The sequence below is a fragment of the Pyrus communis genome, chromosome 3, assembly GCF_963583255.1.
Source record: "Pyrus communis chromosome 3, drPyrComm1.1, whole genome shotgun sequence".
NCBI lineage: Eukaryota > Viridiplantae > Streptophyta > Magnoliopsida > Rosales > Rosaceae > Pyrus > Pyrus communis.
The window spans coordinates 15,031,187-15,054,912 of record NC_084805.1 but is presented as its reverse complement, the minus strand read 5'-3'; the positions used below and the strand labels follow the sequence as shown (position 1 = coordinate 15,054,912).

The following is a 23,726-nucleotide window of genomic DNA, read 5'->3' as shown; positions in this document are numbered from 1 at the left end:
ATGCATTGCTGATCCATTTCAAGTATTCTTATGTGTCAAACCAATTTTCTCTTTATACTGGCGATAGTTTAACCTAAATTAATCTCAACTACGGAAATGAGTATTCGAACCTGAGTGTAAAAGAGGGAGCACACTACTAGAGCCAACTTAATTGGCTAAATCTAGGTCGGATTATATGACAATCATATTAGTGAAAGACCATTGCTTGTCATTTGTAATTTTATCATCATATACATATAGCAAATGTCAGATATGAAAGATATGTGTGTGTGTGTGTATATATATATATATATAAGAAACATTTAAGGGAAGGAATTCCTATTTTTTCAAAAAACAGGGATTAGTTGTAGGGTTCACACCACATCGAACCTTAACAATCCGAACCATTTATTTTTTAAGTTGCACCTCATAGATCATTCTTACAAAATATTAACCAAATTGGAAATATATAAGACATCTAATTAAATTCAAAGAAATTAACAAATAAAACAATGAAATTTTATCTTAAAAATTAAATAGGCAAATGGTTTCGAATTGAATTGAGTTTTTGCAAGAATGATCTATGAATCGAGACTTACAAAATAGACGATTCAGATCATTAAAATTCAATGTGGAGTAATCCCCACACCTGATCCCTATTTTTTGAAAAAAAAAAATAGAGAACTCTTTGTATAAAGGGCCTGATATATATATATAGTTTAGTGATTGCTTTCATTTTCATCATCAACCGTATCCTCCCCACTGTTTGGGGAAACATTACCAAAGGCAATGTTTGCGTTGCCGGGGGACTCGCTCCACCCCATGACACCGGACATTGGGCAAGGCGGCTGCGCTGCGTTAGAAGACAGTGTTGTGTTGGGAAGGTGTCGCGGCGAGGCCTTGTTGAAAAGCTTAAGGCAAGAAAGGAAAGATAAAAGTGAAGAAAGAGAGGAGGAATATAAGAGGATTGAGTGGGGGTTGAAAAAGTATGCCAATGAGAGGAAATGGAGAGCGTTCGTTTTATTCAGGGGAGTGGAGGAAAAATTATGAAATTCTTCAACAAATATTTGGCTTTAAAAGCATTCAACGTTGAGAACGACGGTCTTGTAATCATTATAAAAATAATTCTGTGTGCTCAATATTAGTAATGAGAATAACGGTCTTGTAATCATTATAAAAACAATATAAATGAAATTTCATTTATTTTTAGCAGAGACAATATCGACATGTGGGTGGACAAATTTAGTAAATGCATTGCTCTCACATGTTTGGCAAAATTACAAAACCTAATGGACGCATTGGATGGCAAGTGAATTGAAACTTGAACACAAAGTTCAATGTGGAGGTAAATATTTTAAAATTACTTGAGTTACACGTTTGTTACTTTTTATTTTTCCTTCATGTTGGGCTATTTTATTGGGCCTTAGTAGTTTTAATATTGCACCAATCCAATAGCTATCAGTTGGGCTTTTTCCATATAAATGAAATTGTCTCAGATTCTTGTTTAGAGAAGTAGATAAAAACATAAAAGAAAAGAAAAATAAGGAGAGAGAGAGAGAAAAGCGACGCCGTATGAACATCAGCCTTCTGTTCCGCTCTCTCACTCTTCCTCGTTCTCTCTCTCTCTCGGTCTCTCTCTCTCTCTCTCGCATAAACTTGCAGAGGAGGAAACCGTAGCAAAACCCTAGTTCCTCCGTCGCCAAATCGATTCCGATCAGCGCGTGCCACCGCCAAATTCAAGGTAAATTCGCTTTATTCATACTGCAAATTTCAACTTTCTCGCTTTAATCTTCGTTAAATCCACGTTCTGTGTAATCTGGAAACAGTCACTGCAAGATGACTCAAGACGTGGAGATGAAGGAGGTCCCGGTGCCTTCCAATTCAGTTTCTTCGGCTTCTCCGTCAACACTACACAGTAAGTCTACCATCTGCATCCATAATATTATATGTACATATATCTGTAAAACCCTAAATTTCCCGCATTTTTTGTATAGTTTAAGTAAGTTAGTGGTAGCTTGTCGAACTGGGTGTGTGGGATTTGACTTTAGACTTTCAAATTTTACTGGGTTTGTTAGATTTGAAGGAGATTGCTTCACTCCTTGAGACTGCTGCTTATACCCGTGAGGTTAGGCGAATTGTGCGTGCCGTTAGGCTAACGATGGTGTTGAGGCGGAAGCTGAAGGTTTCTGTGATTTCAGCATTCCTCAATTTTACCCTTACACCAGGATCTGAGGTTCATAGCCGCTTATTGTCATTTCTTCCCAAGGTGATTTTGGATATACCGTATTGAATTTTGGATTTGAGATGGTGTATTTGATGTTCTTGTTTAGTTTTGAGCACTGTGAAAGTGGAACATTTGGTTGTACAGGATGATGAACAAGATATGGACGTTGATACCGCAACATCTGCTACTCAAGTTCCCGCAAAGCATGCCTTGCCAGAGTTAGAGATGTACTCCTACTTGCTTGTGCTCATTTTTCTGATTGATCAGAAAAAGTACATTGAGGTGAAGCAGTATACTTGTAACATGTTATTAAATCTCGCTCTGGATAGTTTACTTATTAAAAGTTGAAGCTCTTATTTTTTGTGATAACATTGAACTTGCTGCCCTTTAGGCTAAGGCTTGTGCCTCGGCAAGCATTGCTCGTATCAAGAACTTGAATAGGAGAACCATTGATGTTCTGGCATCCAGGCTGTACTTCTATTACTCCCTTAGCTATGAACTCACTGGTGATCTTGCAGAAATTAGAGGGTGAGTTAAATGCTATCGTGATATTTAGGTACAAATGTCTTTGTTTTCTTTCCGCATTTCTCGTTCCTTTACGACTAAATTTTTCACTCATTCCTTCACAGAAATCTCCTGAATCTTCACCGGATTGCAACTTTGCGCCATGATGAGCTGGGCCAGGTAATTTTTTGATATTGTAAGCTACTGTTCCTGTCCCACTGTTTTCTTACTCGTGGATAATAATGTGATGCAGGAAACACTTCTTAACCTTCTGCTTCGCAATTACCTCCACTATAACCTGTATGATCAGGCTGAGAAACTGAGGTCCAAGGCACCCAGATTTGAGGCTCACTCAAACCAGCAGGTCAGGCTCAATTATTTGAATCTGTAGCTTTAAACTATGTATCTAGGATCACAATGAATGTAAATGTATGGGTCAGTCTTTTTTTTTTGTAATTTATAATCAACTTCTAATCTTATGCATGTGTGTAATAAAGGTGATGCGACATAGGTACTGTGAGAAGTTTTTGGTGACTTGTTTTTTCCTTGAGATGGGTGCTGTTTCTTGAATATTTTGCTTTCTTTAGTATTTATTTGGGTTCATTCGTATTTTCTGACTGCTTCATCTCTCTTTTAATTCTTATTATAGAAAAAGAAAGATGTATTGTGATAGCATGCTGGTCTATCTTGTGTTTTTGCATTCTTGAACTGTCATTCATGCTTGTTATCAATGGATCGCAAAGCTTCGATCTATTTCATGTCTTAATCATATTCTTGTAACGTGTTGGTTTAGCATGTGGTTTTGCCTTCTTCCATGGTCAATCATGCTTACTATCAAGAACATTTTACTGCTCTGTTAGCACGTTGCAATTTGTGTATAAATTCCACTCTTCTTTTGTGTCTATATTTCAGAATGTTTTAAATTAAATTTTAATGATTTCTGTTCTCTTGGGAATAAGCTTAGTTATTTCTGAGAGGAAAGTATACAATTTCTTCACTTCTCTTGTTTTAATCTTTCCTTGGCAACTTTAAGGGAAACAAGGAGGGTCATTGGGAAGTATGTAGATTTTACCACCAGACTGTTCTCATAAAGTCAATTTATACTAGCTTAAAACTTTGTGGTAGAGGATGTATGCATGAGAGCAAAAGCATCTATTTCCTCAGTTGTGGTTCCTCTCTTTCTAACTGCAAGATGCATATTCTGATTTGACAATATTCTCTTGCAGTTCTGTCGGTATCTCTTTTACCTAGGAAAGATCAGAACAATTCAGTTGGAGTACACTGATGCAAAGGAGTCCCTCCTGCAAGCTGCTAGGAAAGCCCCTATAGCAGCCCTGGGTTTTCGGATTCAATGCAACAAGTGGGCAATCATTGTGCGCTTATTGCTTGGAGAAATCCCTGAGAGAACCGTTTTTATGCAAAAAGGCATGGAGAAGGCTTTGAGGCCATACTTTGAACTAACAAATGTAAGTCTGGATTTCTCGAAAACCTTCAACTCTGAACTCTAAACTTTACTCTCTTATCAAGTTTGAGAATAATGATTTCTGTTGAATAGTAGTAATGCAGTATGTGATGCTGGGATGGCCTCCTTGGAATCAACTCCTGATTAGGCCATGAGCTTTTTTCTACTGCTGGTTTTGATCAAGACAATTTGTTTTTTCAGGCTGTGAGAATCGGTGACTTGGAGCTATTCAAAAATATTGCGGAGAAGTTCTCGAATGTATTCAATGCAGATAGAACCCACAATTTGATTGTTAGGCTGCGACATAATGTCATAAGAACCGGGTTGCGTAACATCAGCATCTCTTATTCCCGCATTTCTCTGGTTGATGTTGCTAAAAAGTTGCGATTGGACTCTCCAAACCCGGTTGCTGATGCTGAAAGCATTGTCGCCAAGGCAATCCGAGATGGTGCAATTGATGCTACCCTGGATCATGCAAATGGATGGATGGTGTCAAAGGAAACTGGGGATATCTACTCTACTAATGAGCCCCAAGCTGCATTCGACACGAGAATTGCATTTTGCCTTAATTTGCACAATGATGCAGTGCGAGCGCTTCGATTCCCGCCAAATTCCCACAAGGAGAAAGAAAGTGCTGAGAAGAGGAGGGAGAGGCAACAACAGGAGCAAGAGCTTGCAAAGCACATAGCTGAGGAAGACGATGATGAGTTTTGAAGCAGTTACATCTACGCTCTGTGCAATGCTCTCAAAAAGCTATCCGCGTTTCCTTGAAAATGTCTATCAAGAACATTTTGGTTCCTTGTCTGATTGACCCGAGATAGTGCCTGTTTCCGTTTATGTTAAAGATTTGTTGTGTTGAGCCTGAGCGACCTCTTTCAATCATATTTTGAGGTTGCTTGTTTCATTCCGTTATATATGATACGAACATTGAATATTTGACATTTTTCACCAGACGTTGAACATGTTTATCAGGTTGCCTTGGTAGTGCCTTCTTGCATGCTGTCATTCGTTCTTATGTGATTTTGGTTGACAAAATCTAAAATTATGTGATTTTGGTTTGACGCATGATGGAATACACAATCTATTTCTAAGGGATGTGGTTCAGATCATAATGAAACTTTTCGTGCTAGTGGTTGAGGACAGATTACAGGTCCGTATGTCACACGATACATCTTGAGTTCGATTCATGGCGTTGGTGAATCACACGATGGTAGAATGCCTATGTGAGTCTTCCCGGCCCCCATAAGGGTGGACTGCTGTGGCGTGCTTGTCAAGTTTCCCGTCCCCTTTTCTTCTTCATCCAGCTACTCGGTTTTAACATGTTTACAACCCTTTTTCTCCTCTTCGTTTTGATACGTGCCTTTAGAGACGGAGATGTCTTAATTTGCAATTTTAAATGAATGTACAAGTTGAAGAAAGCCATAACTCAATTGGTTGCAATCCACAAACTCGGCATTTAAAAATAAGTCTTGTGTTAAATTACACAGAATGATCTGATTTACACAACTCGTTTGAATATCATATCGTCAATCTTTGGTGCAAAGTGTCAAATGTTACAAACTTTACAATATGTTGGAAAGGAAGAATCACAAATGGTTTCATCTCTAGTAGAATTGAAGTGATGCAATTTCTAATTCTAACGTCTTTCGGGATACAAAACATATGAGCCTATCTAATTCCACTTTGCAGGTGAGAAATGTGAATGAACTCCACCCATTCAATAAAGAGAGACTCAGAAAGTTCAGTTACGATCCTGTCTTGATCATTCACCCGGTTGAACTCAAGCCAAATGACTTGACGATTGTGCTTACCCTTTCTGCAAACGTTTTTGAGGTTATCTTTTTGCCTGGCTCATGAAACGGGTTTGAAATTGCATCCACATAAGCAGCATGGAATCTCCTGAAAAACTATACCACAAACCGACCAGTCAGAGGGATCACACAAACTTTGTTGCATGTACAGACAACAGTCAGTAAAGATCGCATATATACAACATACTTAGCATTTACAAAAACTAGTAACCACCTACACTATGAAAATGGCAGGACAGGGTATCATAACCGATTTAAACAAACAGAGCAATCCAAACAATTCTAGAATGCATACTCTCGAGAAACGTAACAGCTGCCTACTGTTATTTTAAGAAGCACACGATGGCAGGAAATAAACATGTTAAAGTTTGGGAAAACTTGTAATATATGCATTTCTTCTCAACGGAACTACTGCCACAATATTTTATATCACTTATTCTCGCATCTCATTAAACCATGCATGAACTAAGGTGGATTAAGAGGGATTTCAATCTTTCAAAACTAGTCAGTCATTCGAATCAAATTTTAATCAATCTTCAGTGTACAATGTACATAAACATGGTAAGGACATTCTCTCACTGGAGGAAGCAAAGTGGAGATATCAATTTGCAGTCCTCTGGCTATGCGCCTACAGGAAAAAATTTCAAACTAAAACCTATAATATCCATTCGCCACTCCGATGACAAACGAAATCTTGCATTTGTCCTCCATGACAAAGTAAACAGTACATACAACTATCAGTCTAATTCCCGTTAAATCTACACAATCCTCCTAAGTTCCAATACCCTAAATATCATAGGGAGTTCCATTTCTTCCTATACACTTGCATCCTCAGCTTACTATTTAAGTCATTTCCCAAAAACGAAAAAAAAATCTTGTTTCAAATGGATGCATATAAACATAGCCACTAACATACGTTTAAAACATCGTAGGATTGATGAAAAATTGCTGAGAAAAATCTATATCATGTTCAAGTTTTCGCAAAAATTGTTTTTTCGGGAAGTTACAATATTCAGAGCAAATACTCACATTTTTAACATCTGCATCCTTGACATCAAGATCGGTAGTTACCAAGATAAACTTCACTTTCGTATTAGTCAAATAGCCATAACTGCAAACAAAATCACCATATAAGAACACCAAAGATCAATACATTTATGCTAAACATACCCAATAACAAACAACAAAAGTACTCACACTTTGTAATTCTCAGTTGGATAGAGCAAACCCAAGAATGTCTCATTCAATGTCGGTCCGGACTTTTTCGGATTGTTCACTACAAAATCACACAAAAATGCACAAACTTTACATAAATTCTAACTAAAATGCACAAACTTCACATAAATTCTAACTAAAATACACAAACCCAACAATCAAAGGCCTAATTTTCAGCTAAATAAAGCAGACCCAAAGATGATTTCAGTGTTTCGTGCATTTCCAATTCGATCAACAGAAAAACCAAAACTATGTAGCAGAACCAAGAAGTGAAATTTTCAAACAGTAACGGAGGCCCAGATCCGAATTTTGAGATTTGTTTACCTCGCTCGTCGACGACGTCGAGGGAGCAGTGGACGATGTGGCGGAGCTTGAGGGCGTCATCGGCGTCGGTGAAGCTTTGAATGTAAAGTGGGTTGTTCTGGTGGCCAACGACGGCCACGCAGACGATCATCTTCTCCAGCTCGGCTTTCAGTTTGTTTGTTTCAGTGGCGACAACGATATGATGCCGCGTTTCGACGTGTCGCGGTCCCGGGAGTTAGTTATGACGTCTTTTTAGTATATGTGTAGTGGATCTGGGCTGTCTACGACCTGGTTTGGTACTGAGGTGATTTTGAAAAAAGCTGCTATAAAAAAAAGCTGGGAGCTGTTTTTGTGTTTGGTAAACACTCAGCTTCAGCTTTTTTTCACAGTTTTGGATGAAAAAAAGCCAAAAACAAGAAGCTGCAAAACCTAGCTTTGAAAAACTGGCTTTTTTTCACATCTGTTTTACATAAAAGTTTACCAAACACTCTAATACTGCTTTTTTTTTTTTCAAAAGCACTTTTACAAAAAAATTTACCAAACACTCTGCTGCTTTATTTTACAGCTGCTTATTCTCACAGCACAGCAGAAACAGTTTTTTTTCAAAGCACAGCAATACCAAACCAGCCCTACATCTACCCGGGTCTTTTAACTACATTTACAGCGCATTGTTTTGGGCCTCAGGCCCATTAAGAAAATTTAGAGAAAAAAATGAGATTAAATATTCTGAGTTCAAATTTTATGAACGACTCTATGCCTGTATATGGTTGCTCATTGCCTTGAGGTTATAACGTTAACAATAATCCACGACAATTGTTTAAAGAGAAAAATAAAAGTCAATTGGTCTCCTCCATTTCCTGTCCATCGTTCATGCCTCAAACATTTACTTATGACAATAGAATGGTAATTTGCTATCTAAGTTACCTGTTGACCTTGAAGCAATCCTCCCTTGCAAGAAAAGGCTACCTTGCCTAGTCAGTGAAACTCTCACACAAATCTCTCATTGTCCAAAGAAAGCACAATCAATTTCTTTTCTTATAGTTTTCAAACGATAATTAATATTGAGGTATTTTAATTCAAGAACCAAATTCAAATAAAAAAAGTAATTACGTACTCATCTTAACAAATTCATTAATAGAGACTGGCCAATTATAACCGTTTAGGGGTCATTAGCTTAAATCAATGTTCATGGTGGAAATGGATAATTATAAAAAGTTCAAGAGATAATCGGCTAAAATTAAAATTCATGAAGAAATTTGGCACATAAGTTTGAGGAGGAAATCGGCGAGCATCTCATTAATATTTGTAATTAAATTAATGGTATTCTCTCAAAAGACGTAGAGAGACTAATAACACCTTCCTCCATCTCCCATGCTATATAGATTAGTTTCTTCATCCCTCCTCCAACTGTCGACTCCACATCGCAGTGGCGTCGGTGGTGAAGCGGCTTGGCAATTGACGACGCACTCGGCCTGAGTGCGGAGGACGAGTTTGGTGCAGCCTTGGACTTGAAGCTTGCAGACGATGACTGATCGGGCAAGGCCACGGTGGTCGGTGGACATGTAAGGATGAGGTGCCTGCTTGTCTACTTGACAGAGAAGATGAGTGCTTGGATATTTGATGAAGAAGAAATTTGGGGCGTTCGATTAGGCAAATAGCGAGTGTTTGGCTAATTACGAAAAATTGTGTAAAGTGCCAGCTGTTTTAATATTATTGGTCCCCTTTCCGCACATCAAATGGTGGGAATAATTAGTCATCACATTCTTTGATATTAGATTTGGTGACTTGTCATTTTCTCATACTTGTACGTTTGTAAAGAAAATTATACAATAAAATACACAATATTCATAAATTGTAATTTGAATACAACATGACATTTTCACATCAATCTTGTTAATGAGATTCTACTCAATTGATATGCGATTATTTGACAAAAAAAAAAAATGTGATTAGAGGGCGTGAAGGTATCTTTGTACATGTCTATAAGAAACTCTAAAACACAATCTAAGTATATCACTTCTTAGCATGTAGAGCATCTAACATTCGAGGTTTTATATTCGATTTCCTTTTCCTTACCATCTCTTGTCCAATTATTTGGTTTTAAAGATCTAAAAATGGTGTTGCGTTATCTTTCTTGTCAAGTCCCTTTTTATGTTGACCATTGTTAATATGGGCGAACAATATTATTATTACTTTTTTGGTCTTAATTCATAAAAATAATAGATGCTTCTGTTTATTCTAGGCATGATATCTTGTTAGAGTGAATTGTGAAGTTTTTTTAGTTACAAAATTTAAAAAAATATAGAAAATAACAGGTTCAAGTTCGAATTCACCTCCTCAAATAATTTGAAAAAGAAAAAAAAAAAATCTTGAATTGAAAGAGAATTTAAAATATTTGAAAAAAAAAAGAGAATTTAAAATGTCATTATTCTTTTTCTTAAATAGAAGCATCTCCCAAATCAACGACTTCCGAATTACGAAAATACCCCTTACGTTTCTTCCAGCTCCGCCCCCTGGCAATATATTCTCCGTGACACAGGTTTAGAACCTCTGTTCAAAAAATCAACAGGCTCTTCTCGTTCTCTCTCCGTCGTCTTCTTCCTCCATCAGAGTACCTCTCACCCCGAACTCCCAGATTTCGTCAGGTAAATTCTCATACAACCCCTTCCTGCAATCATCTTATTACAAATCGCTCCAAATTCCATTTCTTTGATTAATTTTCATCTTTTTTCTCATTTCCATCCGATTTCAAATGGGTTGGATTGAAATCCATGATAAAACACACAATCTAACAAATATGCTATTTTCCATCGATTTATGCTATTACGCTTTTTCCAGTTTCATTGTTTTTGAATTGAGTGTTGGGTTGGTCCGCTAAATGTGAGCTGCTGTAGGCTTTCTAAGCTGCAATTTTATTGATAAAATTAGTTTTTTTATTTACCCAAATCATCCTATAAGTTTTTGAATCCGATTGGACTATTGGGTTCTACGTTTTTATCAATTTGCGGATTTGTTCGTGCCTATAAACTTTTCTTATCTTAACGTGATTGGAGTCTGATGCTAGTATTAAGTTCTTATGTTGGATGAATATCATGTATTCGACATGTGTCTTTCTGTTGAGTTAGTTTTTCGGGTTTGAAACTCTTCAGTATCGACTTGTAGTTTGGTATTGATTTTCATCTGGGAGATAGTCAGTTCATTGGGATTATGTGTTAACTCTGTTGTAATTAGACTCTTTTTATAACTGGAGCTTTATAAAGCAACTCACTTTTTCGGTTAAAGTAGTAATCCGTAGAACTCTATAGTTGCCCAGAAGCTTTTTGAAGGTGGAAAACATGGGTTTCGCTTTATGATTAAGTTGATTATTTATCAATGATAAAAATGTGTTTCCTTTCTCTTAAGAAGATGATAAATCTCAAAATTTTGCTATCCGTTTGCGTTGTATTATGATTTCAGCTTGACACTAGGTACCACATTTATTGCCTGCTGTCAGTTTTGGATGGGAACCAAGGAGCATGACACTGTTTTTAAAGATGACAAGCCTACTACTATTGGCCACGATAATACTTCGTTGAGCCAGGTTGATTCTTCAACAAGCGCAGTTCTTTGCGATTCAAATGTAAATATTGAAAGTAATGAAGTTAAAAAGTTAAGTGAGGTTGTCAGCAACATTAACAATACCCCATATATTTATAGACAAGACGTTGTGAGGAGCAAGAGTGGTATGACTGGGATTGTAACTGAGGTTGCTGGTGATTCAGATTCTGATAGTAGCATCATTGATGAGGAGGATGATGATGAAGATGATTACTACGATGATGATGAGAATGAGGAAGAAGGTGGTAATAACAATAATACTACTCATGGGAATAGTGACAAGAACAAAAATGGTAGTAATGATAAGACTGGTCCCCTTCCTGCTGACCAAGTTCGAGTACTTTGGATGGATGAGACAGAGTCAACCCAAAATATTAATGATGTAACGGTTGTTGATCGAGGGTTCTTACATGGGGATTTTGTTGCTGCTGCTTCTGACCCAACTGGGCAAGTTGGTGTCGTGGTGGATGTCAATATCTCTGTTGATCTATTAGCTCCTGATGGGTCAGTCATAAAAGACCTTTCATCCAACGAATTAAAACGTGTGAGGGAGTTCACTGTGGGTGATTATGTGGTCCTTGGTCCCTGGCTAGGTAGGATTGATGATGTTTATGATAATGTGACAGTTTTGTTTGATGATGGTTCTGTGTGTAAAGTTATGAAAGCAGATCCGATGGACCTGAAACCAGTTTCCAAGAATATGCTTGAAGATGTGCATTTCCCTTACTACCCAGGGCAGCGTGTGAGGGCAAGGTCATCAGTTTTCAAGAATGCTAGGTGGCTATCTGGCTTGTGGAAACCTAATCGCGTGGAAGGTACTGTTACTAAGGTTACAGTTGCTTCAGTATTAATTTATTGGATAGCTTCTGCTGGCTGTGGGCCAGATTCTTCTACTGCACCTGCTAAAGAGCAGGTTCCCAAGAACTTGAAATTACTGTCTTGTTTTACGCATGCAACTTGGCAATTGGGTGATTGGTGTCTTCTCCCCTCATCAGTGTCATCGTCTTCCCTTCCTTTAGACAAGGGATCATCAGAATTAGAACTTAATGATTCTGTAAGCAGTGAGTTAGAACCTAGTCAAATGGGTAGTAAGTGTGATTCAGAAGAGAGTGCGCTAGATGAATCAAATGGAAATCATGAATCCATGGAAATCGATCCAGTATCTGTATTAGATGGAAACAATGGAAATACTGGAAGGAATACATCTGTTGAATCTAGTTCCTTTAATAGTTCATTGTCAGTTTCAAAGGAGCCTGTTCATGAAACTTGGCCTCTTCATCGCAAAAAAATCCGCAAAGTTGTGGTTAGGAGAGACAAGAAGGCACATAAGGAAGAAAATTTTGAAAGATCCTTTTTGATTGTCAATACCAAGACGACAGTTGACGTGGCATGGCAGGATGGCACGACAGAACTTAAACTGGACTCAAAAGATTTAATTCCGCTTGATAGTCCGGGTGACCACGAATTTGTTGCTGAACAGTATGTGGTGGAGAAGGCGACTGATGATGGTGATGATGCTTATGAAGCTAGGCATGTTGGGCTTGTGAAAAGTGTCAATGCCAAGGAGAGAACAGCTTGTGTAAGGTGGTTAAAGCCAGTTTCCAGACCAGAAGATCCTAGAGAGTTTGACAAAGAGGAAATTGTGAGCGTCTATGAGCTTGAGGGGCATCCGGATTATGATTACTGTTATGGGGATGTTGTTGTCAGATTATTGCCAGTTTTTGTCTCTGCACAAACTGCTTCAGGTACAGAATTCGATGAGGAACCAAAACAACAAAACGGACCAAGCGAGCTTAGTTCTGCTTCTACAAAAAAAGATCTATCTAGTGATGAAGCTTGTTTGGACTTCTCAGATCTTTCTTGGGTTGGAAATATAACTGGTCTTAAGAATGGGGATATTGAAGTTACATGGGCTGACGGGATGGTTTCTACGGTATGTTCATTTACCTGATTTCAAGTTATCACTCTTGTTTTCTTGTCCACGCTTTGACTGTCAATCAACCTAAAACTTTGTATCAGTAACTTAGATTTGATTAGATTGACAACATCAGCACTATTACTTCTTGGTTCTAACCTCTCCTCTGCATAAAATGGTTCAGTTTAATGTTAAGGGTGGCTTATCTTTTATTGGAATTGTTAGTTATATTGATTAGGATGAAAGAATCTAGTCAAAGGGATGTAAACCATGTCATATAAACTTTTGATCCAAGAGAGTATGAGAGGAGTAGAAACTCATGGGAAGCTTCTGATGGTAAGCAGCTGCTTGAAGAATGGTGGGTGTAAAACAAAATTGGGATCTTTTTTGGATATTTTGGTTTGGGTTATTATTTGATCTCAAGATATTTTCTTATTGGTGTTTTACCTTGCTGTGGCATAAGGATAACTAAATTTGTGCTTGCTTGTTTTGCAGAATTTAATCATATTTCAAAATTTGTGGAAGTTTTCCATGTATTTCTGATGCAGTTAATCGATCTTTGTTATGTTACTAGGTTGGACCTCAAGCAATTTATGTTGTTGGCCGAGCAGATGATGATGACTCTATCGATGCTGGAAGTGATGTTAGTGATGCTGCTAGTTGGGAAACGGTTAATGATGACGAGACGCCCGCACTATGTGCCCCTGCAATCACAGAAGAGGTTTGTTTCTGTTTGAAATAGCAGTATATTTCACCATATTTACAATCCAATACCTGCCCAAAGAATAATTACATTGTTCCATGTATTTCAAGATGATGTTTCTTCATCTGGGAGAGAGGAGCTTTGGGCCACTAGGCCTAATTGTAATCCTCCCTCTTTAAGAACATGAGTTTTTGAGTTTATTGTCTTTTAAAGTATTATTACAGTGACAGACTGGGTACTTGTATTGGAAAATTGATTCTGATTACTTGAATTCATCATACTGGGAAACTGATTTTATTTTTTTCTTTATGGGAGTCTGACCAATCATATGGTTTTTCTCCGAGATGAATTTATTCTTTTCGTAGAGTATAAATTGTTGTATACAGAAGACCTTAAATATACTTTATTTGGTTTGATTCTTATTGTTGACTAAGATGAGAAAGTTGATTTTCAGGAAGTCCGGCTACAAAATTCCTTTGGTATGAATTTTGAAGCAGAAGAAAGTGGAGAGAACAATTCTGGAAGGAACCCAGCATTGTCTGTTCCCTTGGCTGCATTCAGGTTCGTTACCAGACTGGCGCATGGTATATTCTCAAGGGGACAAAGGAATTTGGATTCAAATTCTTTGGATAATGAAGGTGAGGGCGAAGGTGAAGTTGAGCCTCGGGAAGTGGAAATTTCTCAGGGAAGAGATGGTGAAGATTCCAGCTCTCAGAATTCTAATGTAGTGGATCCTTATGGTCTAGAAATAAATAAGGCAGAAGAAGAGAAAAATGTTACCCCACAGGCTGCAGAAATGTTGGATGCAGCAGAAGTTCTATGCAACTTAAAGACTGAAGACTCAGATTCTATAGAATGCACTAAGGATGATGCTTGCAGTTTCAAACGCTTTGATATTGCCAAAGATCCTTTGGATCATCATTTCCTTTGTGCAGCTGGGCAGGTGTTTTTTCTATTTCATTTTCAACCCGAATATTGCTTTGTATTCTTGAAGGATTCCTCTTTCTGTAGCACGGAGCTACTATAGATTAGGTATAATAGGCTATAGACAAGGATACATTTTTTTTTCCTAAGAAAATAAAATAAGGCGGTTAGGATATATTTGTCTATTTGATTTTCCTGTTTCTTTTCCTGCTATATATTTGATTTGACATACGAGAACTAATGAACTGGAAATTGTTATCCATGACTAAAGCCTGTCATTTTATTCTGACCTTGTTAATTGGTTTAGTCATTTTCTTACATAATGACCATATGTGGTTGTTGAGTTATAAAACAAGGACTGTCCTCATACTTCTAACCTGTTTTCACATTAAATGATACTTACAGAATACCAGTGGAAGAAAGTGGTTGAAGAAGGTTCAGCAAGATTGGAACATCCTTCAAAATAACCTTCCTGGTAAGGGTTCAGTTTCTTATTTTGACGATCACTATCTGTCCCATATTAGAAACACTTGATTTTAACAGTAAATTTTAAGCAGATGGGATTTGTGTACGAGTGTATGAAGACCGAATGGATCTCTTGAGGGCAGTTATAGTTGGGGCTTATGGGACACCGTACCAAGATGGCCTCTTCTTTTTTGATTTTCACCTCCCTCCAGAGTACCCTGATGTTCCTCCGGTTAGAACTACTTTTTATTATTTATTAATCTTTGGTTCCGCTATCATTTCTTTTTTCTTTCTTTCTTTTTATTACAACATTTTTTGATGCAAAGAAAGGCATTTATTCCTCGTTCTCTGAATGGATTTGTGTGTTACAGACAGCATACTATCATTCTGGTGGCTGGCGGATAAATCCAAATCTATATGAAGAAGGCAAAGTGTGTCTTAGTCTTTTGAATACTTGGACTGGCAGAGGGAATGAAGTATGGGATTCAAAGTCTTCTAGCATCCTTCAAGTTCTTGTTTCACTCCAGGGGTTGGTGCTAAATTCTAAGCCATATTTTAATGAAGCTGGCTATGATAAGCAGGTCGGGACGGCTGAAGGAGAGAAAAATTCATTGTCCTACAATGAGAATACTTTCTTACTGAACTGCAAGACAATGATGTATCTTATGCGGAGGCCACCAAAGGTGATGTTTCCCTTATCTCTGTTTCATTTAATTTTGCCTGGTGATAGGGGTCCTATATTAGTTGGATATTACTCAATCTGTTGATGTAGTCTTTTTCATTCGAGTTGGGTGCATTACAAGGCATCATGAAAAGTATTAATTTTACTCGATGTTTTGTTTATATTTGCTAAATACTTGGCGAACACTCTTTATGTTTTATGTTGTGTGGTAATTTTACAAAGAAAGTCATATTTGTTGCTTTTATCTTTGACTCAATAATGTTTATTAATAGTACTGTTGGCATGTCTAGGACTTTGAAGAGCTCATCAATGACCATTTCCGGAGGCGTGGTTATTATATCTTGAAGGCCTGTGATGCATATATGAAAGGCTATTTGATTGGTTCTCTCACTAAAGATGCCTCTCTTAGTGATAAGAGCGATGTAAATTCAACCTCGGTTGGTTTCAAGTTGATGTTAGCAAAGATTGTGCCAAAGCTTTTCTCGGCCCTGAGTGCGGTTGGAGCTAATTGTCAAGAATTTAAGCATCTGCAACAATCGTAACACAGGCATGGAGATTCTATTTGCCAAGATCTCAGATCCATCAAGCCGAAAAGGTCAATCCGTTTTGATCAGTTGTTATTTTCTGAAGATTTCGGATACTTTGTCAATGTAGGGGGCTTTCCCGTTCTATTTGAATTCATTTTTTTAAACTCAATAGAAACTGAAAGCCTGTCCCATTTTAGGTTAGAATTCAGCTATCCCCGGGCGTATATACCTGGTCATAAGGCAGACTATCTCCTGTTTTAGGCATGGCGGCGTTTGTCGGGGCAAAGTTGCCGGCACTCCCTGTATTTTCATAAACGATGTTGCCATAACTGGTGGTAGCTTTTGGCAGTTGCAAAAGCGACCAAAGATTTGCATTCACTTTCCGTTTGGTCCTTGTTCAGAATTTTTATGGATTGAATTGATATTATATCAGATTAACTATGTGAATTGGCTTCTCACCATTCATTTCAAACCTTTGCCTCATTTGTTCTGGACTTCAGCTTTATGTTCTTACTCAACATTGTAAATTAATCAAGATTTGATTTGAAATCGAAGATTTTCCAACAATTTTTTCACTTTTTAAGAATGCTGATGCCTGATATCAGTTGGATTGAGCCATCTATATTCCAAGAACAACTTGTGTAGAGTTGCAACCACATCTTCTGGGAAGGCACCTTTCACAAAAGCAAGCGACCCTTTCTATTTGGTCTCTTAATGGGAATGTTGTTCTGGGTCAATGTGAGAGTTGTCTTGCGTCAATGTGAGAGTTGCTCTAAGCAAGGATGAGATGCGGGAGTGCTTGAACGGTTAGATTGAGATTGTTAAAATCAACCGTGCAACTCGGTCATCCAAAGCACCAGTATATTCCATACACCAATGCATTGTAGACATTTCATCTCATTGCCATGTAATTGTACTGTAAATTTAAATTAGATTGTTATTTGGGTGAAAGACTAATGGAATGTTATGTTGGTTTGATTTCTATAAAAACTCCTCTAAACCCTATCATTTTCGAACAAACATCCAACTCGTCATTCAACAATCTGTTAAAAACACCAGGATTATGTCCAAGCGAAATCATAAATTTCTGTAACAACAATCCTGTTCAAGCTAATCAGCATAACTTACATGATGAGATTTGCACAACACTTACATTATTAATAACCAAAAACCACAGTATACGATCAAAGATCCAAATCTGAATAGACAAGACAAAAATAACAATAAAAATAATAAAAATCTCCGCACTGATTTGCTACGGGTGCGATCACCACTCTTCTGCAATGCTTAAACTCAATCTACTTTCACTACTTTGTGCAAACTTTAGGATTCCATGTGATGATTTTGTCGGTAATTACTATAACTTCCTTGGTTATTAAACTTCCGTTGCTCCCCTGATATGCCACAAGAAGGATATGTGAGTTTCATGCAAAAGTTCCCCAGCAAGCAAGAAGATCCACATTGCTATTCTAGCTGAGGTTAGGCTTAGTATTTCACACTTTAAATCTATGGAAGGCTTATCCGAAGGCAAAAGCTTGCAGGAACGTTGAATCACTGGAACAAATGAGAATTCACTGCGGAAAATGCAGCTTCTTCACAATTTATACAGTACCATTGGAAGGTGGAATGTGCCCTAGAACTAAGTGCCTGAATTATGGATTCTATACAAATTTGAGTTAGAAGTTCAGGAATTTAAAGATGAAGATGAAACAATTGCAACAGATTCGAATTACTTAACAATAAGATGCTACACCAATTCGTCCTCTAATGGTTTAACGGTTTAACCGCTCTTGAACACCACGCAGTTCAATGTTAACAATTACAAGTCACTTATCTCATTTCGATCTACAAGAAGCTAAATTTCAATTAATCAGAAAGTATCATCACTATCGTAATCATTCACAGCTACTTAAAATCTACTATGCCATCTTAAACTTCAAAAAGCTCATCTAATATCCAATTTTTCTCAGCAACAAACTTGTACACCCAAATTATAGTTCAAGGCTTAGGCATTTTCAGAACCACACCACTATTCTATCAAGCTCTCGCCTTTTCAAAATACCGCCTTTTATCCATTCCAAATAAGGCACATCGAAATCAGTTGTTCAACTTCAATTCTCACCCAAATGCTCCCAGTCATACATACCATTGCTAAATCAAAAATTCAACATTCAATTGCCATTTTTATGTTCACTTTCATCTCAATAAACATCAAGAAAACCAAAACTAAATTAAAAAGGAAAGATATATAAAAAGCAAGGATAAACAAGTACCAGGCAAAGATGTTCATAGACCGCCGGTCTTGATGAGCCTTCTCCTGGCCAAAAACCTAGCCACTGGAGGAGTAAGGGCCAGAGTAATAGGAACCCGAATCGGGAACAGAGCCTTGTTGCAGAGCAAAGCTAATGCCAGAGCACCACCAGTCGAAGCCGCGAGCTCAGCCGTCCGACTCCTCTCCTTCTCCACAACCACAGCCGTCGATTGCCCATTTTCCGATATGGGTCCGTCCCGAAACTCCGACCCATCGGAGATTACAGGTGCGTTCTCTGGGTTTTCGTCTTTGGAGGACACGCTCCCCATGTGAAGCTTGTCCAGCAACGATTCGACGTCGACGTTGTTCTTGATGGCGACATAGAGGCCCGTGATCGAGGCAGCTGAGACTGAGAAATGGACGCCAAGTGCGACCTTGCCGTACTTCTTCAGGAGCTCTTTGAATCGACCGCCGGTGGCGACGGAGGCCATTGATGGACAAAATAAAGATGGGATTTTTTGGGGGGAAGTCGGTGAAGATTTTCTGAGAAGGAGGCACTAGGGTTTCTGGTAATCTGGGTTACTGGGTTTTCTTAACTTAATTTTGTTGTTTGGGACAAGAAAGATGGGATTACTTGGTGATGGGTTAAAGTCTCTCAGTCTGTTTAATGGTTATTGGAGCTGCCAAGTGGTTGGTTATGGGCCTCACTCTGCCTTTGTTGGGCCAATTGGTAATGTCCACAATCAAAACTTCATGCTTGATCCCTTTTTTTCTTCGGCCCTTAACTTATACTTAATAACCCATCTTTAGAAAATTTGGTTTTTATTCCTGGAGAGAGATATTCATCTAACCTAAATTACAAAAGGGAAAATTTGAATTTGGGTGTAAAGATGAGAGTGCATTGTTCCAGTCAATTTAGGTAAGCTTTTTTTTTTTTTTTTTTTTTATCTTTCAAATTATTTTTTTGGACTTACTTCACGTCATTTGAGTACAGTCACTTGTTACAGCTAAACGTACTTTTTAATGCTTAGAGCATGAGGTAGAAAAAAGCTTAGTCTCAACATCAGTGTCGAGGGGTCTCTGGAAACTGAAAGTTAAAAATTTAGAATCTCATGAAAGTAGGTTTCACTTTTGATTTAGTTTCTTTTTTAAAAAAAATGTGAAAATAAAAACTAAAAATTGAAAACAAAATAGTTATATTACTTGTTGGTTTCGGTTTTAAAAAACTAAAAAACAAAAATGTTATCAAATAACTCTAAAAGAGACTTTAGATTTCACATCAATGGATAGAATGTGAAATTCAGTGTTTTGGTGGCGACTCCCATACTTTTTGTGTGTGAAGCCCCGATGTCGGAAACACAGATCATTGTAATGTAATTTTAGACATGGACTAAGCTTGATGAATAATAATATATCAAAGATTAAGCAATTGTTGATAGTCATATAATGATATAGAGTTGATATAAAGAGAGCAATGCTTCTGTTAGTTTAAGATATGTAGAATCTGTCCTATGAGATTGTGCAAAAAACTTGTACCTTGTACCAATGTGAAAATTAACCAAAAAACAAAGTACTGAAAAATGCTTTTCCCATACGAAACAGTGGTGCTTTATGCTTCATTAGGAGGTTATTGCAAGTGGAAGGGACTAAAATGGCGGTTGTGGAGGTGTTGCTGGTGCTGATGGTCGTCCAAGCCAATGCAATTCTCAGCCGGTTTAGCTGTATCACTACGCCGTATTGATGGGTTCCTTGTTAGTTCCTTGTTAGCTCTAGCAACGAGTCCCTCACATCATCAGCTTCAACCATCTCACTATCCTTTTTCTGGCAACCAAAAGAATGAACGTCATCAGATTAATGCTTGCTTAAATTATATGGTACATGTTACAAGTCCCTGATTTTTCTCCCAATATATTTTCTCAACTCTCTCACACAGGTAAGGCGAAGGTGTACACGAGCATGCCTTATCTTACTCGAGGAAAATCTTGAACAATGGATCCATACAACATCACGCTCACAAAAATAACCCCTCACGTACTGATTATGTGACTAAGTAGTTGAGACGAGGGGTTGTGTACATTCGTTGTATACTGAAAAAATTGTGAGCAAGAGTTGGAAAAGAGTAAAGTTTCGTGCTAGAAAAGCAACTAACCTCTACAATGAAAACATTGGACACGAGACATCTGAAGCTAGTCATATTTGCATTAGTAACTTCGAGGCTCAGAGAACTCAAAGCCTCTATCAATCTCACAAATCCACCAGGCTTTTGCTCACATATAACTTTCACACAAATCCACCAAGCTTTTGCTCACATAATACTTTCACAAAGAATTGGTTTCCGTCCAATTGAGCCACTTCCACTTGGGGCTACAACATTTTCCATATCTTTGGTTAATACCTAAGAAATAAATTAATCCCGAATAGAAAGGGGTAGTCATTTCCTCACTCCCGTTTTCTCCTTTTGCTTTCCTCCCATTGTTTTTGTCCCTTGGTTCTACATTAATTTATTCAGACCAATGGCTAAAAAACGGGAGGAATGCAGGCGGAGAATAGTAAAGTGCGAAAATCACTTCCCATAAAGAAAAACTTCAAGAAGAAAAAAACCCAAAATATGTACCTCCATCTGTTCTGTCTTGTGATCATGGACAACATATGAATAATCTTGGCTTTGTTTCGAGATGCTGCAGTCTCCTGGTGTTCCAAAATGAAATCCATTTGAAGCTTTATGATCATCAGTTTTAGGCCTAATGAGATCAACTCCACTTTGGCTCTGAATCTCTGATTTGATATTGTTGTTAGCACCATCATCCTCTGCATGATCTTCAAGCTTATCCTGGAGCTGTTTAGCTTGCTTCTGCAGCTGTATCACATATTCAATGGCATCCCCAAGAATGGACACCCTGTCCAACTGTGAATTAAAAAGGAGTTGGCATTAGATAAAAGATAGCATTTTCAGTGAGCCAAATACTTTTATAGTTGAGTTGTATTCTAATTTCATCTAAACTGCGGGGAGGGAGATTCAAACTTGGTGTGGAAGAGAGAATGATACATTGCCCTAGCCAACTTGACTATGACCAGGTCTGCCTATGAGTCTATCACTTGAGGTTACTGAAGAGTTCTTTCTTTTCATATTGTTTGTAAGGCATGAATCGATCCAACACATGAGCGAAGTGAGACATGATACAAATCAAATGGGATTTCAAAAGAAAAGATGCAAGATGATGCAATGAAATCGGGTACCTTGAAAATAATAGGAACCAAAGACCTAAGAGCATAAAGTCTGTCACTAAGCTTCTTCCTTCTTTTTCTCTCAGTAATAAGGTTTTTGGATTGAGGCCCTTTCCTTGTCCTTCTTCTCTGATATTTTACATCATCTTCCTCATCAATCTGATCACTGCAATCTAACATCAAATCCTCATCTTGGCATTTCGCCTCATGTGTATTCGAGTCTTGCTTCCCGTTGCCTTCTTACAAATCCATGTTTGGTACTAATGCCACAATATATTGCTGCATATCTATATGTTGTTGCGTCTCACTCGTCATGGACCTCTGCATTGCTTCCATCTCTTGAAATCCATTTTCTACTGAAGAAATATCAATATTATTCTTGGTTAGGTTTCCTAAGTTATAATCAGTAAATTGTTGCAAAAGGTTCATTGGAGAATTGCTTGTTCTCTCCATGGATGCGTCATATGGCTGCAGATTTAAATTCTCTAAAGTTGTTTTGAATGAGAGATGGTCTAAAAATTGCTTCGAATTAATTTCACTCATTGTGCGAGTACCAGTTATGTTAGTCAGGGCTGCCTCCTCTAGTGAGATGCTGCATTGGGCTGTGACAAAATCAACAACATGCTAATCTTCAAATACCTGCAATCACATAAAACAAAACAATAAAAAAATTAGATAATACCGATTGATTCACCGCATCTATTTTTTTCGGGTAATGATGGCTGTACTTTCTTGCTCATGAAATGTGCACAAAATGCAGTTAGATATACAAATGAAAATTAAAGATACCGGAAACATTACTTGTTTTGTAACAAGAAGCTCGATTAGTCCTCCTGGTATTGGAATCAAAACCATGGTCCGAATAGTTTCCTACAAGTGTAATCACGAAAGTACGACCTCGATATTAAAAGGGCTTTTTCTTCTGGATATAAGAGAAAGGTAGCAGAGTGATACTTGCCTCTTAAACTCTAAAGTTCTTAAAAATGTGTTGTTATAGAAGTTTAACCAACTGGGTTGGTTTGACATCAAGGTCTCTGCATAAATCCTGTTACAAATTTGGAGTACATTTAAACAAGATTCAGTTTTATTAAAAGTCCAAATTGATAGTCTGACACCATAACCGCTTTAGGGAGAAAACTTCCTATATACAGAGAAAAAAAGGATGAACGAGAAAAAGGATGAGCAAATAAAAAAGTACGTACTTGGAGTCTAGGGGCATGGAAGAAGGCATTTTGGCAAGAAGATCACACGATATGATTCTTGGATGCTGTAACATGTTATCCCTACATGCAAGGACTTGAGGGAAAAGTTCTTGTCCAGCATCACTTTGGGTGATTTCAGTCCCAACACAGCAACAATCACTCTACTCAATAAACCTTAAAATAAACCCCAGAAAGTCACCAACACGCGCGCGCACACACATATACATATATATTGAGACATGAAGAAGAAATTGAAAGATTGATAATGTAGTTATAGTTTCTTAACCTTTGGTATTCACTTAGTTTCCAGAAAACACAACAGTCCTAGCCTTTCAAACCCACAAGGGATCTAAGCCTCTGGATAAGGTTTGGCATGATCATCATCATTGCCTGTAACGATGGAAAATACAAAAGCGAGGGGAAAACGCAGAGTAAACTGGTTTCAAATTCCAACTCAGAATCTTAGAGCTGAAGAAAGTTGGGTTCCACCGTAAAACCAACTGGTAATATGGAGAGTAGCTCAACCTCTTATAAGCCCATGCAAGGCCCCTCCTCTCATTAATGTGAGACTCATTCTCAAAACACCCCCTCACATGTGGCGAATTTACGAGCGGACAACACAGTGGGGTAACGTGGAGCACATGTGGCCGTTTGGCTTCAGACGTGGGACAACGTTGCTCTGATACCATGAAGAAAGTTAGGGTTCCACCATAAAACCAATTGGCAATATGGGGAGT

The 23,726-nt window shown here is 37.9% G+C and overlaps 4 protein-coding genes and 1 pseudogene across 8 annotated transcripts; 2 read left to right on the top strand and 3 right to left on the bottom strand.

The window, feature by feature from the left end:
- The first annotated feature begins 1,530 nt into the window (after nt 1-1,530).
- LOC137727926 (probable 26S proteasome non-ATPase regulatory subunit 3) lies at nt 1,531-5,160 on the top strand. The gene is made up of 9 exons (XM_068466793.1): nt 1,531-1,720; nt 1,806-1,894; nt 2,055-2,245; nt 2,348-2,485; nt 2,595-2,731; nt 2,833-2,887; nt 2,961-3,071; nt 3,934-4,173; nt 4,371-5,160. The coding sequence occupies exons 2-9, from the start codon at nt 1,816-1,818 to the stop codon at nt 4,881-4,883; spliced, it is 1,464 nt and encodes a 487-aa protein (XP_068322894.1). The 5' UTR covers nt 1,531-1,720; nt 1,806-1,815; the 3' UTR covers nt 4,884-5,160.
- Nucleotides 5,161-5,624: 464 nt separating this feature from the next.
- On the bottom strand, nt 5,625-7,738 carry LOC137729864 (uncharacterized). The gene is made up of 4 exons (XM_068468915.1): nt 7,520-7,738; nt 7,178-7,256; nt 7,010-7,091; nt 5,625-6,076 (listed from the first exon to the last, which is right to left on the bottom strand). The coding sequence occupies exons 1-4, from the start codon at nt 7,647-7,649 to the stop codon at nt 5,936-5,938; spliced, it is 432 nt and encodes a 143-aa protein (XP_068325016.1). The 5' UTR covers nt 7,650-7,738; the 3' UTR covers nt 5,625-5,935.
- A 2,284-nt stretch (nt 7,739-10,022) lies between these two features.
- Nucleotides 10,023-16,990, top strand: LOC137727814 (probable ubiquitin-conjugating enzyme E2 23). Of its 4 annotated transcripts, XR_011067856.1 has the most exons (9): nt 10,023-10,143; nt 10,955-13,028; nt 13,585-13,731; nt 14,168-14,656; nt 15,043-15,112; nt 15,195-15,334; nt 15,474-15,785; nt 16,075-16,434; nt 16,509-16,654. XR_011067856.1 is itself a non-coding variant. In XM_068466645.1 (8 exons), exons 2-8 carry the CDS (start codon nt 10,998-11,000, stop codon nt 16,324-16,326), a joined length of 3,441 nt encoding a protein of 1,146 aa, XP_068322746.1. In that variant the 5' UTR covers nt 10,023-10,143; nt 10,955-10,997; the 3' UTR covers nt 16,327-16,990. The 4 variants fall into 4 exon arrangements, 3 of the variants coding, with proteins under 3 accessions (XP_068322746.1, XP_068322747.1, XP_068322748.1); XM_068466645.1 differs by having other exon boundaries at nt 16,075-16,990; XM_068466646.1 differs by having other exon boundaries at nt 10,035-10,143; nt 10,966-13,028; nt 16,075-16,990.
- A 463-nt stretch (nt 16,991-17,453) lies between these two features.
- On the bottom strand, nt 17,454-19,190 carry LOC137727816 (uncharacterized). Of its 2 annotated transcripts, none has more exons than XM_068466648.1 (2): nt 18,585-19,190; nt 17,454-17,705 (listed from the first exon to the last, which is right to left on the bottom strand). In XM_068466648.1, exon 1 carries the CDS (start codon nt 19,051-19,053, stop codon nt 18,598-18,600), a length of 456 nt encoding a protein of 151 aa, XP_068322749.1. In that variant the 5' UTR covers nt 19,054-19,190; the 3' UTR covers nt 17,454-17,705; nt 18,585-18,597. The 2 variants fall into 2 exon arrangements, with proteins under 2 accessions (XP_068322749.1, XP_068322750.1); XM_068466649.1 differs by lacking the exon at nt 17,454-17,705 and adding an exon at nt 17,749-18,462.
- A 981-nt stretch (nt 19,191-20,171) lies between these two features.
- LOC137727526 (transcription factor ABORTED MICROSPORES-like) lies at nt 20,172-23,376 on the bottom strand (annotated as a pseudogene).
- Nucleotides 23,377-23,726: the final 350 nt, after the last annotated feature.

What these genes read in the sequence shown, in the direction of transcription:
- LOC137729864 (XM_068468915.1), bottom strand. Translation starts at nt 7,649, where the DNA reads ATGATCGTCTGCGTGGCCGTCGTTGGCCACCAGAACAACCCACTTTAC. An exon ending in CGACGTCGTCGACGAGCGAG is followed by an intron (nt 7,257 to 7,519) that starts GTAAACAAATCT and finishes GTGATTTTGTAG; the next exon opens with TGAACAATCCGAAAAAGTCC. An exon ending in AGGATGCAGATGTTAAAAAT is followed by an intron (nt 6,077 to 7,009) that starts GTGAGTATTTGC and finishes TTTGTGGTATAG; the next exon opens with TTTTTCAGGAGATTCCATGC.
- LOC137727816 (XM_068466648.1), bottom strand. Translation starts at nt 19,053, where the DNA reads ATGGCCTCCGTCGCCACCGGCGGTCGATTCAAAGAGCTCCTGAAGAAG.
- LOC137727926 (XM_068466793.1), top strand. Translation starts at nt 1,816, where the DNA reads ATGACTCAAGACGTGGAGATGAAGGAGGTCCCGGTGCCTTCCAATTCA. An exon ending in TATTGTCATTTCTTCCCAAG is followed by an intron (nt 2,246 to 2,347) that starts GTGATTTTGGAT and finishes TTGGTTGTACAG; the next exon opens with GATGATGAACAAGATATGGA. An exon ending in ATCAGAAAAAGTACATTGAG is followed by an intron (nt 2,486 to 2,594) that starts GTGAAGCAGTAT and finishes GCTGCCCTTTAG; the next exon opens with GCTAAGGCTTGTGCCTCGGC.
- LOC137727814 (XM_068466645.1), top strand. Translation starts at nt 10,998, where the DNA reads ATGGGAACCAAGGAGCATGACACTGTTTTTAAAGATGACAAGCCTACT. An exon ending in CTGACGGGATGGTTTCTACG is followed by an intron (nt 13,029 to 13,584) that starts GTATGTTCATTT and finishes TTATGTTACTAG; the next exon opens with GTTGGACCTCAAGCAATTTA. An exon ending in TCCTTTGTGCAGCTGGGCAG is followed by an intron (nt 14,657 to 15,042) that starts GTGTTTTTTCTA and finishes TGATACTTACAG; the next exon opens with AATACCAGTGGAAGAAAGTG.